At 41.0% G+C, this 18,405-nt stretch overlaps 1 protein-coding gene across 7 annotated transcripts in view; it reads right to left on the bottom strand.

Moving 5' to 3' along the window:
- HERC2 (E3 ubiquitin-protein ligase HERC2) overlaps window positions 1–18,405 on the bottom strand; it is an 80,653-nt gene that overhangs the window by 54,983 nt on the left and 7,265 nt on the right. For all 7 annotated transcript variants that reach the window (XM_069509856.1, XM_069509854.1, XM_069509852.1 and 4 more), the window contains exons 10-34: window positions 17,630–17,840; window positions 16,817–16,965; window positions 16,196–16,355; window positions 15,375–15,472; window positions 14,586–14,741; window positions 13,166–13,271; window positions 12,944–13,049; window positions 11,756–11,978; window positions 10,968–11,112; window positions 10,581–10,663; window positions 10,430–10,509; window positions 10,180–10,322; window positions 9,249–9,445; window positions 8,381–8,597; window positions 7,309–7,546; window positions 6,218–6,388; window positions 5,649–5,882; window positions 4,063–4,225; window positions 3,461–3,579; window positions 2,860–3,032; window positions 2,141–2,778; window positions 1,939–2,063; window positions 1,493–1,860; window positions 815–981; window positions 421–560 (exon numbers count right to left, since the gene is read on the bottom strand). In XM_069509856.1, the coding sequence (XP_069365957.1) occupies window positions 421–560; window positions 815–981; window positions 1,493–1,860; window positions 1,939–2,063; window positions 2,141–2,778; window positions 2,860–3,032; window positions 3,461–3,579; window positions 4,063–4,225; window positions 5,649–5,882; window positions 6,218–6,388; window positions 7,309–7,546; window positions 8,381–8,597; window positions 9,249–9,445; window positions 10,180–10,322; window positions 10,430–10,509; window positions 10,581–10,663; window positions 10,968–11,112; window positions 11,756–11,978; window positions 12,944–13,049; window positions 13,166–13,271; window positions 14,586–14,741; window positions 15,375–15,472; window positions 16,196–16,355; window positions 16,817–16,965; window positions 17,630–17,840 (4,610 nt within the window). The remainder of the gene's footprint in view (window positions 1–420; window positions 561–814; window positions 982–1,492; window positions 1,861–1,938; window positions 2,064–2,140; window positions 2,779–2,859; window positions 3,033–3,460; window positions 3,580–4,062; window positions 4,226–5,648; window positions 5,883–6,217; window positions 6,389–7,308; window positions 7,547–8,380; window positions 8,598–9,248; window positions 9,446–10,179; window positions 10,323–10,429; window positions 10,510–10,580; window positions 10,664–10,967; window positions 11,113–11,755; window positions 11,979–12,943; window positions 13,050–13,165; window positions 13,272–14,585; window positions 14,742–15,374; window positions 15,473–16,195; window positions 16,356–16,816; window positions 16,966–17,629; window positions 17,841–18,405) is intronic.

The following is an 18,405-nucleotide window of genomic DNA, read 5'->3' on the forward strand; positions in this document are numbered from 1 at the left end:
AACTTGAGATGGCAAGTAGTTTTTTGTATATTATGATGGACAAAACTCTAGGAAAGAATACTATCTGTCCCGGCTTACTCACGTGTGTAGTCGACGTTAGCCCGACTAGTTTCGAACCCATACGGGGTCCTTTTTCAAGGGAGTCCGTCCGCGCCCGCGCCGCGGTTTTGACTGGCGCGGGCGCGGACGGACTCCCTTGAAAAAGGACCCCGTATGGGTTCGAAACTAGTCGGGCTAACGTCGACTACACACGTGAGTAAACCGGGACAGATAGTATTTATAATGGAAATCACTCACGGTAGTTTAAACGCTAATCTAGGAAAGAATTTTCAGAAATTCACACAAGCGAAGCTATACGTTATTTAAGCCATTTATTTACGTTTAAAATGGGTAATTTTCTAAAAACTTGACATAGTGTACCTGATCACCCCATTTCCAGTCTTTTCCCCGAACAACTCGCGTGCCGATCTTCATGAGCGAAGCAAGTTCTGGTCCTGACAAAGATGCGCCTCTCGCGCGCGCGCCTAATCGTTCATCTTCGTAGATAACCAAACAATCCGCTGAAATTCATTTGAGAATTCAATAACTTCTTCTATCTCCCCCCGTCAATAAAAAAAAATTCTGCAACACCATAAGCTATCTCAAACATAACATTATTGTTATAGGTATACAGCTTCACTGAGGCGGCTCGTAACGTACAGCACGGGTTGCGCAGGGTGGCAGTCGACGTAAAGTCAAAGCGTAAAGTCACTGTCAAGTCCCGCATCTCACACCCACCCGGTACCCAAACAGTACACCTATCACGTATACTTACATTTTGACTTCATCCCATTACAAATAAGGGAAGAATGTTGAGATGTATCTCCTCCAATTTGTTTCAGTAATGTCAAACAAGAACTCAATGCCCCACCATTTATGAGTTGCTCCAATTCTGGGCCCTGACTCCCCTCAATGAGCAACGATAGGAGAGTTATTAGAAACCTTAAATGAAAGAATATAAATTAAAAACGTTAAGGGGTTCCCAGACGGTCAAGCTTGATGGCAGGCTCGTAGATTTTTGCTTGAGCCAAGCATGTTGACCGTTTACAGTAGCCGGCAGGAAATATTGTATACCGACCTTTAGAAAAGGGATTTCGGCTTCGTAGAGCGTTGTCTCTGTCACTCATACCTATGTGACATTTTGTCCGTCTCAACGACAGAAACAACGCACTACAAAACCGCTATCTCTTTCTAAAGGTCGATATAATATTTCTTGCGGGGTACTGTACAATGTTTGCTTATGCTTGAGTCAAGCATTTATATGTGCTTGCCTCGTGATATATTTTTGCTCGACGATTTTTTTGCAAGTACGCAATAAGAAGAGTTCCTCTTGCTGGCTCAAGCTGCTTGACGGGCGCATCAAGCTGCTTGAAAAAGCAAAACCAAATTACGTGCTTGCCCGTCTCGGAAGCCCTTTAGACGTTTTTTACTATTTTTCCGTAATATAACTTACCTTGCCCTGGACGGTCTATTTAGTAAGGCATGCGCGCCATAATTTGCACTCATTTTGAGAGGCAAAGCTTGCGTTTGTTCACCTTCAAGAACCCTTGCCTTCAATTCGATCAGAATAAAATCCATTAACTTCGACCTTTCCAAAAGCACCATATATTTTAAATAAGGTATCACAGATTCAATGTTTTTCAAAGGTTTTGTTAATGGTATCGAAGGCTTGAGCTGGGCATTTGGAACCGAATCAGCCATTGAAGCTCCCAGCAATCCAGAAAGTGCTGCATATTTAACACTTTCAGACATCGTTTGAGATGAATGTAAAATATTGTTTATTACCGAGTAACCAGTTCGTCTTATATCTGCTCTTTGTATCTGAAATATTTTCCCATGATTAGAAAATTAAACTAAAATTTATTTTGTAGAAATAACAAATTTGAAATGTGCGGGTACCTGACAGTATAACGCTCGTCTAAGAATATCAATATCGCAAGGTTCTTCTGTGATCACGAAATCAATGATAGAAGCGGTTAAATTTTGCTGCTCAGGAGTTACTTCTTCTAACATCCAATACAAATCTAAAACATAAAATAACAGTTCTTATGATGTTCAAAAAAATTGTATCGGATTGATGAACAAAAAAATTTTTTGATACCCTTTTCTTCGCAGGCAAGTTTCGCAACCCAAGCATTAACAAACTTATTTCTTTCAGAATTGTCGTCATCTTTTTCTTCGTCAGCTACAATAAGCTCATTTTTTAAATCTTCAGCTAAAAGTATAACTTGCTTTTCACTCTCCAAAGATTCCTTAAAAACTGAGTTATCAGTCATTTCATTGATTGAACTTAACGACATTTCGTTCGTAGGAGTTTTGTCATCGTCCTTATCAAATGCGTCTTCTTTTTCACTTAATTTGAGATCAGATACTTTTTCAGTGAGTTTGAGATCAATTACCTTTTCAGTCAATTTGATATCAGGTCGACCATCGTGGCGCATATCATCATAATTAGAAGCATTTTTTAAATCTTTTTCAAGTGGTTTTTCTTTAGATTTCAATTTACTCTTAGCTTGTAAATGGCAAGAGCTTTTCGAACTATGATCGCCGAAACCATCTAAGCTGACGTGACCTTTAGGTGGCTCTACTATAATTGTTTGTATTTCCTCTGGTTTACTTTGATTGCCAATACCAGATTTGATAAGTAGTGCATCGCCTTGCAGTAAACTACCTGTTGCTTTGAGCATACTTTTACTCAGGCTGTTTTGTCTATTTCTAAGGTCTTTTGTGGTCTCGAAACTGAAAAAGATTTTACATTTAATCGTTTTTTTTTTGTTACAAAATATAAGAAGTCTTTTTCCCGAACGAAGTAAAACTTACCATTTATTAAAAGTCGGAGACTTAGCCATTCTCATAACCGTCAGAAATATTTTCTTTGCAGTGGGCGGACGTCGCGAGGGGGGACGTGAGTGTAACGCAGATACAGCTGGCGAAATAGCGGCGCGTACTTCGTGTAAGAGAAATCGAGCCCTTTCTAAGGGAGCTGCACATACCTAAGGAACAACATTTTTAGGGTGACCAGTCGACACTGAGCTGTGCTGCGCTGTGCTGTGCTATATGGTCTATCGCTCCTCTTAGATTATAATGAAGATACAAATAAACCTTGCTGCGCTGCGCTTTGTACAGCTGTGCTGTGTTTCAAAGCATAGCAATGATCACGCGATTCCGCCTCGCTCGCTTGCACTTGTGCGCATGCATGTCGCGCTGTCGCAGTCGCACAGCACACCGCGCAACTACATGTTGTTTGTAGAAAAAACAGCACCAGAAAGTTAGCTTAGCAGAGCACACCACAGCATAGCTCAATGTTGATTGGTCACCCTTATGCGGGAAATCCTAGATGAAATCTTAGTAAGTATGAAGTATGTACCTGGAATATTTATCTTACATGGAGGTTTAGGAAGTTATGAAACATTGGACTTACTTCCTTATATCCCCTTGACAATTGCTGCCTTGTACGCATCAGTGTCCATTTGCTTTGTTGCACAGCTTTTACAATCTCTGACATGGCTGGTGACAGTTTGACTTCACCCTTCTCCATTTCTACAGCACAAAATGGTCATAAGCAAAAAGTCATAATTGTGAGAACACCGTTTATAGTGCATACATTTTGAAAACTCACTCGCCATATTTGCTATGAGCTATTTTCCGATCCGCTATTTTCTATAGGACATTAGGGTAACTCTTTATATCTTTATGTAAAATACGGACTTAAATTGGACTTTTGACATGACACTTGACACATAATATAGCAAATATGGCGAGTGAGTTCTCAAAATGTATTCACTATGTATATACTAGATGATGCCCCAGACTTCATCCGCGTGGATTTAGGTTTTTTAAAAGTCCCGTGGGAACTCTTTGATTTTCTCGGATAAAAAGTATGACCGTCCCCAGGATGTGAGCTAACTCTGTACCAAATTTCATCAAAATCGGTTAATCTGTTGGGACACACAAGACACACTTTCGCATTTATAATATTAGTATAGAAGTATGGATATATTAATGATGCTGTTTAATACTAACCTGCCGTGGCCGTAGCTAACGCGTGTTCTTTGAGGCCGGCGTGATATAACAAAACGGCCAAAAGAGCTCGTCTCAGTTCTTCCAGAGGATGTTCGGGAGGGAAATGCGGCGCGCAGCCCTCGCGGCGCTCGCAAGCCCACCACAAATGTAAGGCTAAGGGATCCTACAGTGAACAATTTTTCGATTTTTACTGGGGTTTATTGGGGTTTAGTCCACGCCAATTAAATAGTCGATCTTGAAATTAACCGCAAGACGCGTGGCAATAGCATTTTTAGGCAGGGAGTGGAACACAGCAACCTGCACGCCGCACCACACTCCGCGTTCACCATCTGCATTAGTTTGAGTGCTATATCCGTACACAGTAAACGAGCGCGCGGAGCAATACCTGCGCGACCTCTTTCATAATTAATAGGTCAGACGCGACTATTTAACTGCCGGGAACTATAAATGATTCGCAAGCGTGGATTGATAATGTGGAATTTGGTTTTATAATAATTTCTTACATTAAAGGTGGATTTAAATTGTCAAAGCGCAATTCTCTGTTACATCACTGCCTCTTTTAATTGTGTGCAATTAAAAATTTAAACCAACTCAATCTAGTTTCTACTAAAATCTTAAATCTAACTAGTCTAGAACCTAGAGCACCGTCGAGACGTACAGTACGCGGCAGAATGTAATGTACATTGGCCTTTAGAATGACGTTTCGGCTTTGTAGTGTCACTCATACCTATATGGCGTTTTGTCGGTCTCAACGACAGAGACAACGCTCTACAAATCTGTTATCAAAGGTCGATGTACATTATTTTCTGCCGCGTACTGTAAGCTCTCTTTGCGTGTTCTACAGTTTGCCTTTATAACAGGTAGTGTTATGAGGAGTTTTTTAACCTTATCCCACCCTCCTTTTTCAATAACCATGGCGCACTCCACCTTAAGCAATTTCACCCTTACCACCTAGGTGCCTAGTGCACTTCGACCACCCGTTGTGCCAGATCATATTTCCACGCAAGCGGTGGAACCAACTCCCTTATACGGTGTTTCCACTAGATTTCAACATGGGTTAATCAAGGAGGGGATCAACAAATTCAAGAAAAACCGTCAAAGCATTGGCAGTTGGCATTTGGCATTGGTGCTGCAAATGTTCATGGGCGGCGGTAAACATCAGGTGCGCCTGTTCTTTTGCTCGCTATTTATATATTTTTTGAACTTACATGTAATTTTGGTTCAGCCAAGGCGAACAGTAGCGTATCCGCGCGGACTGACGATACTGTAATATTCACTTTGGGGGCTTTAGTGATGCGTGTCTGTGGCGGATACAGCACGTTGGAGGTGTGTCACTGGCGGGACCGATGCCGCCTGTGGTCAACCCGCTCGTTTGCTCGCATTTTTTTAAAACTTACATGTAATTTTGGTTCAGCCAAGGCGAATAGTAGCGTATCCGCGCGGACTGACGACACTGTAATATTCACTTTGGGGGCTTTAGTGATGCGTGTCTGTGGCGGATACAGCACGTTGGAGGTGTGTCACTGGCGGGACCGATGCCGCCTGTGGTCAACCCGCTCGTTTGCTCGCATTTTTTTAAAACTTACATGTAATTTTGGTTCAGCCAAGGCGAATAGTAGCGTATCCGCGCGGACTGACGACACTGTAATGTTCACTCTCGGGGCTTTAGTGATGCGTGTCTGTGGCGGATACAGCACGTTGGAGGTGTGTGACGTATGAGACACGTGAGGTGTGTCACTCGCCGGACTATTGCCGCCTGTGGACGACCCGCTTCGGGCCTCTGCCTTTTCCTCTTCGAATGGATTTGCTGGTTGAGATGTCTATAATAAAAAGGACGGGGCTGAAGTTAATTGGAGAGGAAAGTGGAATATTAGTCGTTTAAAAAAAAATGGCTAATATTCTTTTTTTAAAAAAAAAAAAAAAAAAGTATACAGGAGTTATCCAGTTCACAGAGGACGTGTCAACTCTTGGCCCTAAGTTGCAATAAGCTCCCAATAAATTAAACAGAAAAGTAACTTCTGGAACTCAAATTAAAAAATGCTACAAACACTGAAGGGGACTGTGGCTGGTTTAATATGGGTAATGATAAATTAGAATACATAATTTCAACGACATAAAATCCAAGTGTTTAAAAAGATTTTTCTCAGAGTTTTACCTGAAGACCACCTCTAAGGAAAACAGCGGCAGCATAAGGCGCTGCATCGCTTTCAGCCTGTTGTATGGGCAAGGAGCGTGCCAGCCGCAGTCCACACTGTGATAGGCCCAACGCCAAGTGAAATGCGCACGATGATAGGATGTGGTGCGTTCGGAGACTCGACGTACTTTCCTGTTGGATACATTTTTTTTTTTTTTTTTTTTTTTTTTTTTTTTTTTTTGCAATCAACAGCGATATATACAATATAATTTTACATAATAACAGATTTGTTACTCATAATTTTGGTCAAAAATAGTACATTACGCGACAGAAAGTAATGTTCATCGTCATTTAGAAGGAGATAGCAGATTTGTAGAACGTTGTCACTGTCACTGAGACCGATAAAATGTCATATAGGTATGAGTGACCGAGACAACGCTCTACAAACCCGAAATATCATTCTAAAGGCCGATGTACATTACTTTCTGCCACGTACTGTACTTCGGTTGTGGACAAATCTCTTTAACTTAATTGACGGATCTAAAAGTAGTGATATCCTTTTCCTTTGAAGAATTTTGTGATAAAGATAACACTTCATTTAGATTTGTCATTTAAGTTTAGAGATTAACCGATTCAGCACCAAATTGCATTACTCATCAAAGTTGCGTTTTGTAATCTAAAAAAACTCGATCGCTATCGATGCTAAACTAGAAGATTTTTATTCCAACGCGAATGTTTTTTCAAGACATCGTCTAAGATGTAGTGTAGGGCAAAACATGTAAATTACCACCACACCGACACGGCACAATAAAGGATAGCGTCCGCTACAAAAATCCGCCTGGAACACCTACATCCTATATGAAATTGCGGCGACTAGAGGCGCGTCCAGTGGACGCAGTACTGAGTACGCAAAAATGCTCGCCACACCGTTGCGTTCCGACCCTTCTCTAATGGACGCTTACCTTAACTGTAAATTTATTGAACTTATTTGTGTCGGAAACTACATCATAGACAAGAAATGACTTTAACGTCATTCAATAACATCTACAGAGATCTTCAAATTAGAAACCCTGAAGCAATTAGTAAAATTGGGAATCCTAGAAATAACTCACCTGGCACTTATGACTGTATATCTGACTAGCATACATCCCAACACATTTCTCAGTGATTCTCGACAAGAATGCCGCATGGGGTTCTACGCTCAAGGCAGCGGTGGCCTCACAGCCGCGCAGTTTGCGCACCAACTCCACGGTGCTAGCGTTCTCACATTCGAAATGTTCCACGTCGAACACGTGGCCGGCGACTACTATCCATGACCCTCCCTCTTTGGTGTGATTTTGTAAATCGCATCTGTTACAAAGAGTTATGGTTATTTTGGTTATGGTTAAGTTTACGGTGCTCGGGCCATCCGAGCTTTATATCCCGCCCTACATCACGTAACACGTTCATTGATTTATTAACTACCTAAATCAATGAACACGTTACTCAAATCAATCCCTCGTATGCTCAGGAACATTAGCAACACCAAACCACGCATCCAGTTATTCGATAATAGATGATGCCCGCGACTTCGTCCGCGTGGATTTAGGTTTTCAAAATCCCGTGGGAACACTTAGATTTTCCGAGACCAAAAGTAGCCTATGTCCTTTCCCGGGATGCAAGCTATCTCTGCACCAAATTTTATCAAAATCGGTGAACGGGTTAAACGAGTGAGCCGTGAAAAGCTAGCAGACAGATACACTTTGGCATTTATAATATCAGTATGGATGACACCAGTTTCACGCGTCGCGTAGCGTCTGGTGCACTTCGACCGCCTGCTGTGCCAGATCTTTTTCCACGCACATGCAAACTGTGGAATCAACTCCCTTCGGCTGTGTTCCCATTAGATTACAACATGGGGTTATTCAAGGGGCGGACCAACAAATTCCTGAAAGGCCGACAACGCATTGATGGTTCCTCTCGTACTGCAAATGTTCATAGGCGGCGGTAATCACTTAACATCAGGTGACAGTTGACACGCCTGCTCGTTTGCTCGCCATTTTTATTTTAAAAAAACGGTTTAAAAAGTAACAACTAGGCGGGGTCCACGATAAAAAAGATTGTAATTAAAGTATCATCAAATTAAAGCATAACAAATTAGATATACCAACAGATATGTAACGATAATAAACAAAAACAACTCACTTGCGAATAATACTTCGGTTCAACTGATGACGTTTCGACATAAGTCCAGGCCAGCCCAGAAGGTCCGCGTCCAACTTAGCGGCGGAGGGTAACGTTTTTGCCGCCTCGTCGCAAGCGCGCACAATTCTCACGAGCGAGCCCGTGCAGTCGGAGAGAGAAATGGCGGACCGTGCCGCACATGCGCACACCCACACCGCGAGCTCACTCATTACACGACCTGACAAAGGTATAAAAGATTCTTAAAGTTACTTATGGCGCATACATTTTGAGAACCCACTCACCATATTTGCTCTATGTGTCAACTGGACATCAAATTACAAGTACAGTGCGACAAGGCTCTTTTGGCGCGTGGCGAAAATCGGAAGTAACGATGCCGTCAAGTGTCCCCTTTGTTCTTGTTTGAATATTTTAAGCGTTTGATCTACAAAAGCGCCGCTCTGTCAATGTCATTCAAGTGCCAAAAGAGCCTTGTCGTACTGTAAAACTATAGCCCACAATATCAGTCAGTGGCGTGCACAGTGTTTGAAGCCAGGGTAGGCATTAGTTAGGTAGGAACTTGTTAACTGGCAGGTCATAATGAAAAATATGCATTGAGCTATTACAACTGGGGTAAGCAGTGCATTTATGCCTCTATGACCGGCACGCCACTGATATCAGTGCTTGTCAGATCGCAAAGTGCGACTAGCTGGGCATTATCTGCTCTATGTACAGCCCGCGAGAAACAGCTCAGTGTAGACTGGACATTTTCTGACAGCAGAGTAGTGTACTGTGTGAGTAGCGAGCGCACTCTGCCGCGCGTTCTTCGACCGCCTCTAGACCACATAGGTATTATAGGGGATTATCTAAAAAGAGCGAAGAGAACACTTACCCACAATATCAGCGCTTATCAGATCGCAAAGTGCGACTAGCTGGGCGTTATCTGCTCTATGCACAGCCCGCGAGAAACAGCTCAGCGTGGACTGGACATGTTCTGACAGCAGAGTGGTGTACTGTGTGAGTAGCGAGCGCACTCCGCCGCGCGTACTACGACCGCCTCTAGACCACATGGCTTCGCTGAATAGTAACCTGTAATAAAATGAATATTTAATTGGTCCAAATTGTTTTAATAATTTATATAGAGAACTTTAAATCAGTGTAGTAATACTGTGCTATTATTTTACTTCAATGGGAGATTTATGTTACAGACGTTAAAGACACTTAACGTGTGAAATACTGTGGCCCTACCGCGGTTGTTTGACAGCTACAATGTCACGATCGCAATCATCTCTGATTGGTTAATGCTCGCTCACTATTGGCCACAATGCATTGTTGCAACAAGAATCGCACAAATTCAGCCAATCAGAACAATTGAGATTGTAATAATGATTGATGCAGGTTTTAGACAATCGCCCTACTGGTCACTGAAAATTTATCATTATCAAAAAATATACTTGTGTCTGCATTTTTTAATCTTGACAGTATCCTTTGTTAGTACCTACTTATAAAAAAGTAGCTTATGCTCGCGACTTCGTTCGGGTGGACTACACATTTCCAACCCCTATTTTACTTCCTTAGGTTTGAATTTTCAAACATTATTTCTTATCGGATGTCTACGTCATAATAGCTACCTGCATGCCAAATTTCAGCCCCATCTGTCCAGTATTTTGAGCTGTGCGTTGCTAGATCAATCAGTCAGTCAGTCACCTTTTCCTTTTATATATTTAGATTGAGACACAAACTTGATTAATAAATTTTACTTGTCTCGACTCCAAAACGAAAATAACTCAAATAACAATGATTTTAATATTTACACGAATTACCTTTGAAATCTTATAAGAAGATCGCAGCTAGGGCTCACAGTGTCATGTCCCTTGAGATCATCAGTCTTACTGGTGTCGCCGTTCATTATGGAGTTTATGTGCATTTGCGTCTGGCAACTCGTGTTGCGTATCAAATGCTTTACCTAAAAAAAATCATACTCAGCTATTTTAGCGTTTAAACTATCGTGAGTGATTTCCATTATAAATGTAATTATAATTGGGACCAAAAAAAAGTTAAGAAGTTACGTACCAAATGCATTAGAGGAACTGAGGCGCCATTTTCGCAAACTGTTGCATTGTTACTGATTTGATATTCATCCGTACAATTGGCTGAAAAGATTTGTTTATTATTGCTCAGTTATTAATCAGCTTGGGAATTAAATATTTTATTTTTACAGTACCTTGAACAGTTTCACTGTCTTCAGACATAGTTGTTGCTGAATGACCACGTTGACCCGTTACTATGTCGATTTGGTCATATTCACTAAAACACAGATTAATTTATTACAGGTCACGCATCACAGCGCGTCGCTGCACGCCAAAATATTCTGTACAGACCGTTTACTATAACTTGACCCCCTGACGTTATTTTGGCATCATTTCAAATCACACAATAATAAACCCTAAGTACTAAGAAATAAAGCAAACAAAGCAATGGTGGCAACCTGACGGCAGAGAACAAGTTATAGTGAACGGTCTGTATGCCACAATGCGCTGCGCAGCGCCGCTGTAATGTGGTCCGGCCTTAATGCAATACCTTTAAAAGGGTTGCGGATTATAAAACTTACTCGTCTAACTGTAAATGATTGTACGGATCGTTCGAATCAGCTTGAAGGGCGTTTCTTAAAGCATCTCGCAAACCTCCCCCTCCCAATAGAGACCACACCAGCAGTTCTGTCATGAATCTTGCTCCTGTACTAGCGGGGACTGACCCTGCAAAGCATTTGGTAAATTAAGATAAAATATCTTGGGATAGCGCATCCTTGGTTATTTTAGACATATTGGATTTATTTCATTTTGAAAATGAAAGTAATTAGACGCTGATTGTGGTTGGCACTTTGGAAGGCAAGAGACCACTAGAAATATCTCCTAACCAGTGGTCAAAAAACGATGACGTCTATGCTAATCTTACCTTGTGGTAACAAAACTATGAGGTGTTGAGCTCTGATCTGATGGGCCAGGCCGCAGCCAGAACCTTCCTGGCGGCCGCCGCGGCCGGTACTCCGGCCCTGCTTTCAACTAGCGCCACTAGCGCGGCGTGCACTCCGGCACACCAAGATCTACTTTCCGAATCTGTTTCGTCTATATCATTGCCTCGCACTAGCTGAAACGACGACGTCTATGCTAATCTTACCTTGTGGTAACAAAGCTATGAGGTGTTGAGCTCTGATCTGATGGGCCAGGCCGCAGCCAGAGCCTTCCTGGCGGCCGACGCGGCCGGTACTCCGGCCCTGCTTTCAACTAGCGCCACTAGCGCGGCGTGCACTCCGGCACACCAAGATCTACTTTCCGAATCTGTTTCGTCTATATCATTGCCTCGCACTAGCTGAAACGACGACGTCTATGCTAATCTTACCTTGTGGTAACAAAGCTATGAGGTGTTGAGCTCTGATCTGAGGAGTGGGCAGCAGTATGGGCCAGGCCGCAGCCAGAGCCTTCCTGGCAGCCGCCGCGGCCGGTACTCCGGCCCTGCCTTCAACTAGCGCCACTAGCGCGGCGTGCACTCCGGCACACCAAGATCTACTTTCCGAATCTGTATCGCCTATATCATTGCCTCTCGCGCATTGCCAAGCGTGTACCTACAAACGGCAATTTTTTTGAATTAAAACATAGTTTTATTTTTGTAATAAGGCTAACTGTAGCACAATAGCCATAACTTATCTAAATATATAAAAGTAGAAGGTGGTTGACTGACTGACTGACTGATCTATCAACGCACAGCTCAAACTACTGGACGGATCGCGCTGAAAATTCAATCCCTAAGGGTAAAATAGGGGTTTGAAATTTTGTGTAGTCCACGCGGACGAAGTCGTGAACATAAGCTAGTCATCAATAAAATATTATACATTTCGGGTTTGCTACGAAAATAAGGCCAATAAGCCAAAACAAATGGATAACTAATTTAACTTTCAACTTGACAGGCTTAGAGCTTTAGGGCGTTTGTGCACTCATCCGTGATTTAACGCATCCGCCAAAAAATACGAATCGAATGTACGTATTTGTATGACGACCACTTCGAAGAATCACGGATACGAATGAGTGCACAAACGCCATTAGGCCGTTGGATCGTATCGTAATTTTTATTGTACTCTTTCACCTTATTATTGAGTATTGATTTGTGGGAAATACTAAATATGAAATTTTATCTAAAACAAGCAAGCCCACGGCTTTGGGTTGCCCACGCGTGGATTTAGATTCTTAAATATCCCGTGTGAACCCTCTGATTTTTCGGAATAAAAAATAAGATATGTCACTTTCCACGTCATTAACCATATCCATGAATAGAATAGAATAGAATGTTTTTTATTCATGTAAACTTTTTAAAAGTGCTTATGAATAGTCAGGTAGTTTTAATTTACCATGCAAAACAATTGCATCGATCCGTTGCGACGTGATTAAAGGACAAACTAACAAACACGCATTCATATTTATAATATGGGTACTGATGCGGCAGTAGGTACATCAAAACGAAAATTCTGTGATGTCTAGATTTGCTGTAAAGGTAAAATAGCCCATCGAAATTAAATGAAATATATTGACTTACTTGTAACCTAAGGAGATTCAGACATGAGATTGCTAGACATTCATTATCTTTCATATTCGCCGTACCGCTTTGTTCTACCACTATTCTAAGTAGCCTCTCAAGGAATCTGAAATACGAAACCATTCGATGACGATGCGATATACTAACCATCAACCGCAAAATTTTGTTGAATAAAAATTTGACTAAAAATGTACCGTTAAATACTTTCATCTAAATACTTACTTAAATGTATTTTCGGATAAGTCAATCACAAAAGGCATTGAAGATGGGAGATCTCTTGGATTTTCTTCACTCCACGCGAATATTTGCGAAGGCCCAGTCGCGACACCTAAAAATAAAGTCAAAGTCAAATTATTTATTCTTATTATATAAATTACTAGCGACCCGCCCCGGCTTCGCATGGGTGCAATGTAGATACCAATGTGGTGTCAGTGAGGAGTGATTAATAATCCATACTTCCATACTAATATTATAAATACGCCCACCGCCGCCTACATCTCGTTTTGTTGCGCGTAATATTTTTTTAATTTTCGATGGAAGCTTGATTTCTTCCGACATTCTGTTCAAATATCGTCATATTTCAACAACTTAACACAACCCATTATTAAACTATACCTATAAAATTTTCTCTTGAATCACTCTATCTATTGGTAAAAACCGTATTAAAATCCGTTGGGTAGTTAAAAAGATCTACGCGTTCATACATACAGACAGCGGGAAGCGACTTTATTTTATACTATGTAGAGATCGTTTGGGTACGTTACTTCCTACTTAACCTGCACCATATATATCTACTATCAGTAGACCAGAATCTCGTGAAATGAAAATCCAAGTTTGGCAACACTGTACTCCGCGAACACTTCATGTACGCTCTTACTCATACTCTGTGGTGAATATTAATAATTCATCACAATATTCACCACAGTGCATTATGGAGACAGGATACTCACAGAGTACAGCGCTGCTAACTCAGGAATCCTTTTTCAAAAATTTTCATGAGATTCAACATTAAAAATAAACACAACAACAAAGACGTATTTCTGTCGACTCGAATCGACAACGACAGTTGTTTTGTTTTAGTTACTCTTTATTAAAATAAGAACCTTTATGTAATAACTTTAAGAGTCAATATCGCTTAATAAAGTAGTTTTTGACCAAAGAGTTGGTAGCTCCGTAGAACAAAATGGAATTTCTTTAATAAGGAGATCCGACAGACGAAAGGACAGACTAACCATGTTAATTCAAAACTATATTTACATACAGTTAAATAGAATAGGACAAAAAAACCGGCCAAGTGCGAGTCAGGCTCGCGCAATGAGGGTTCCGTACTACAGTCGTATTTTTTCGACATTTTGCGCGATAATTCAAAAACTATGATGCATAAAAATAAATAAAAATCTGTTTTAGAATATACAGGACACAGGTGAAGACCTTTCATATGATACCCCACTTGATATAGTCACTCACTTCGAAAGCTGAAAATACTAATTATTAGTTCATGACCACAATTTAAATTTTTTTGTGTGATCTAACGGTCAACGGGAAGTACCCTGTAGGTTTCTTGACAGACAGACAGACAACAAAGTGATCCTACAAGGGTTCCGTTTTTCCTTTTGAGGTACGGAACCCTAAAAATACTTACCATTAGCTTTAAATGAAGGATTGAACGCTTGCAAAGGTTGCGGCACGGTGTTGGAGATCTGCGCGCGCTCGTGCGTGCCCCATGCGTACAGCGCGCCTTCGGACGACAACGCAATACCGTGCGACATACCGAGCGACATATCAACTATTTTGATACCTGCAATTATCGTAATTTTTATTGTACTCTTTCACCTTATTATTGAGTATTGATCAATCTAGATTTTGAGGAAATTCTAAATATGAAAGGAGAACGGGCCTTCTTTTGTAGCGTCGTGTCAAAACTAAAATTAATTTTAATAAAATGTGTTATTTTTTACGATTATAATTTATATGTTTTATTACGACTTTTTCTTCATCCTATCATTGAAAATATCCACAATTACAGTTAGAACCGTAAACATCCATTTATTTTGAAGAAGTCTTAATTAAATATAACCTCAATATCAGCAACATAAAAAATAAGATTTCTTTATTACCAGGTTGAATAAATGGAAATCGTTTGCAGAATATAAAAAGGTAATTATTTGTCTACAAAACAAAATTAAACCCATGGTGACATAGCAATTATATTGGGGGGGGGCGAAAGCTCCTAAGAAAATGGGCAATCTCCTTTTATTTAAAACAAGCAAATGCCCGCAACTTCGTACGCGTGGATTTAGGTTTCCAAAAATCTGGTTGTTTTACCGATTTCCTCATTTCTGAGTTGATCACGTAGAATTACTACGAGCTCTCTCTATTACCCGCTGAGCAACTCTGAGCTATTTATGCATATTTCAGAAAACGAACGTACCTTGCAGAGCCTCAACTAGTTTAGGTATTGTAGAAGATTCCAAATTTCCGTGACCTAATCTATATCCATCTCCTTTACCCCAAGTGTAGACTTGTCCTCTGGAAAAGTAAAGTGGGTATATATTTAATAGCAGCTGTCATAAATCAGAATGAAAAACTGGTCAAGTGCGAGTCGGACTCGTACGCGAAGTGTTCCGTGCCGTCGTACAAGAAATAACACTTTTTGATGTAACCACAAATTCACGGTTTTTGGATTTTTCCATTTACTTGTGCTGTAAGACATTGCTACCTTAGCAATGTCTTACAGCACAAGTAAATGGAAAAATCTAGTAAATGGAAAGTAAGTTTAAAAACTATCGTGAGTGATTTCCATCGTATCGTGAGTGATATTGTGAGGCACGCGCGGCTCGCAGTCACAACCGCGGCGCATCCGCGAACTGACTCTCTTGGAAAAGGAGCCCGGATGGGTTCGAAACTAGTCGGGCTTACGTCGACTAAACACGTGAGTAAAGCCGGGACAGACATTATACATTGCTACCTGCCAAATGTTCATGATTCTGGGTCAAAGGGAATTACCTTATGTAGGTTTTGATTCCCTTGACGGGTCTTGACAGGCACGATATATAGACAGACAGACCGACAACGTAGTGTCTTATTAGGAGTCCTTTTTTTCCTTTTGAGGCACAGGCGTGGCAGACCAACGCGAGCGCTACTTGAGATTCCCAGCCTCGCTCCGGGAAGCCCTCAGCAACTTGAGCAGTTACTCGGCTTCTGGAGCGAGTTTGGCTGGTTAGAGTGACGACTCCAGCGGTAAGGACTTACCCGTCAGTAAGGACAGCATGCCAATGTTCCCCAGTATAGACTCGAGCAACTCGCAAGGTAGACAGCGCTGTGAGAGCTCTGGGTGTGCCCGTCTCACTGTCGCCGAACACTTGCACCGCGCCCTCCCAAGTGCAGCACAGAGTTTGACCTTCACCCCAACCTATTATCAGGAGAAACTTTGTGAAAATCTAGAACTGGTCTAGACACATCACTCACGAAACTTACAAGAATTAAAAGAATTGAAAATTGTGTACTGAATTCGTTGATAAGTTTTACAGTTAAATAAAATTAGCGATATTCTTGTTATTACACACATAATCTACCTCCAACCTATGTTTTAATTGATTTCTGATTTTAGTTAATATAAAAAAAAACAAATCGGTCCAGAAACCTTAGAGAAACATATATGTACATATATTAAAAAAAACGGACCGAATAGAGAACTTTTTTGGAAGCCGGTTAAAAATGAAACAAATACACAATTTTGGGAAGTTTTAGGGTTAGTTAGTTTTCCTCTCTCAATCCCTAAACATCATACAGGAATAATCACGAAACGATAAGTACCAGCTGAACTGCAAATATACGCTTTAGATGATTTTTTAATAAGCTTAACTGACTTACCAAGAGCGACGTCAATGATCCGTTCTATGTTATGTGCAGTGAAAGATACGGCATGTGGAGTCAAACAGTTCTCTATCGTGCCGTGGCCGAGAATGCCGTGAGCGCCGCGGCCCCAAGTGTATAGGGCCCCGCGAGATGTTATCACCGCACTGTGGGGGAAAAACTGTCATTCTTAAAAATCCCAACAATAACCTCAACTAAACCAAACCACACAACGCATGTTTTTGGGCTTATTTCATTTCGTGGTTTAACAACGGGTATGTACCACGTTGTATGAGTCGAGGTCACGACGGGACGCAATATAGATAATTCAGAATCATCGTATTAATCGTGGTACGTGGCCGTTGTCTCTACATAGTATATATGTATGTATGTCTGTATGTATGTATGAACGCGTAGATCTTTTAAACTACGCAACGGATTTTAATGCGGTTTTTACCAATAGATAGAGTCATTCAAGAGGAAGGTTTATAGGTATAGTTTAATTCTCAAAAAAATAGTGATCTCTAGGGAAATTGAAATAATGTGAATTAGGTCGGAAAAAAATCCTCTCATTTGAGTTTCCGAGGCGTGCGCTGCCTAAATGGTCAAAGTTACACGAAACAGACACACTGTCGCATTTATAATATTAGTATGGAAGTATGGATTATTAACCACTCCTCAGTGACGCTACATTAGTATCTACATTGCTCTCATGCGAAGCCGGGGCGGGTCGCTAGTTTACATTATAATACACAACGGATAATCGAATTTCGAGGTAAGAATTCAAAGTACTGTGAATAATATGATATGAAATCTACTATTGGAAATCACCTGCAAGCGATCCCGGCAGCCACTCTAACGGCCTCGTGATGAGCGAGATGGTGTAAAGGCTGCGGCGCATCCCTGGCCGCCGTATCCCCGTGGCCCAGTCTTCCGTCTTCACCCGCACCCCAAGACCAAGCTCCACCACATGATGACTGACAAAGGTAGTGCCTTCCATTTGGATGGCATGCCACCTGAGTTATGGTTTTACTTTCTAGTCCTAAAATACATAACCTCCATTAATATAAAAATGTTGAAATACAGTTCCCAGAATCGATCAGAATTTCTTGTACATTGCCACAAGATCTATGACCATTGTGCTAATAAATTTATTGGCGTTTTGGTAAACATAGCATTGCAACTTTTAGACAGGCAATAGATACCCTTTTCTTATGCAGATTTGTCATGTAGTGAGAAAATCGTACTTCTCACTTATTTTGGCTATGGCTTTATTAGACTTAAAATATTATTTTTCACGATTATGTTAAATTTATACTGACGGAAATAAACTTGTCATAGAAAAAGCAATCTATGAGAAAGGGTACCCATAGTGGCACCTTTACAAGAAGCTGCTGCTGTTCCTGGCGGCAATTGGGTATTTTCCTACTTTTGAATTTGATAAATATTATTACTTTATTATAAACTAGGATAAAAATAATGACGTACGCCGAAAAAAATATTAAAATCCAACAAAGATTTACAAAGTTACAGGCATTTTAATTTTGGAGTGGGAGGGTCTTCCATCCCTTTCTCGCAAAACAAAAATTTGTATGAAACCGCACGAA

This window comes from Maniola hyperantus, chromosome 4 (assembly GCF_902806685.2).
Source record: "Maniola hyperantus chromosome 4, iAphHyp1.2, whole genome shotgun sequence".
Classification (NCBI taxonomy): Eukaryota; Metazoa; Arthropoda; class Insecta; order Lepidoptera; family Nymphalidae; genus Maniola; species Maniola hyperantus.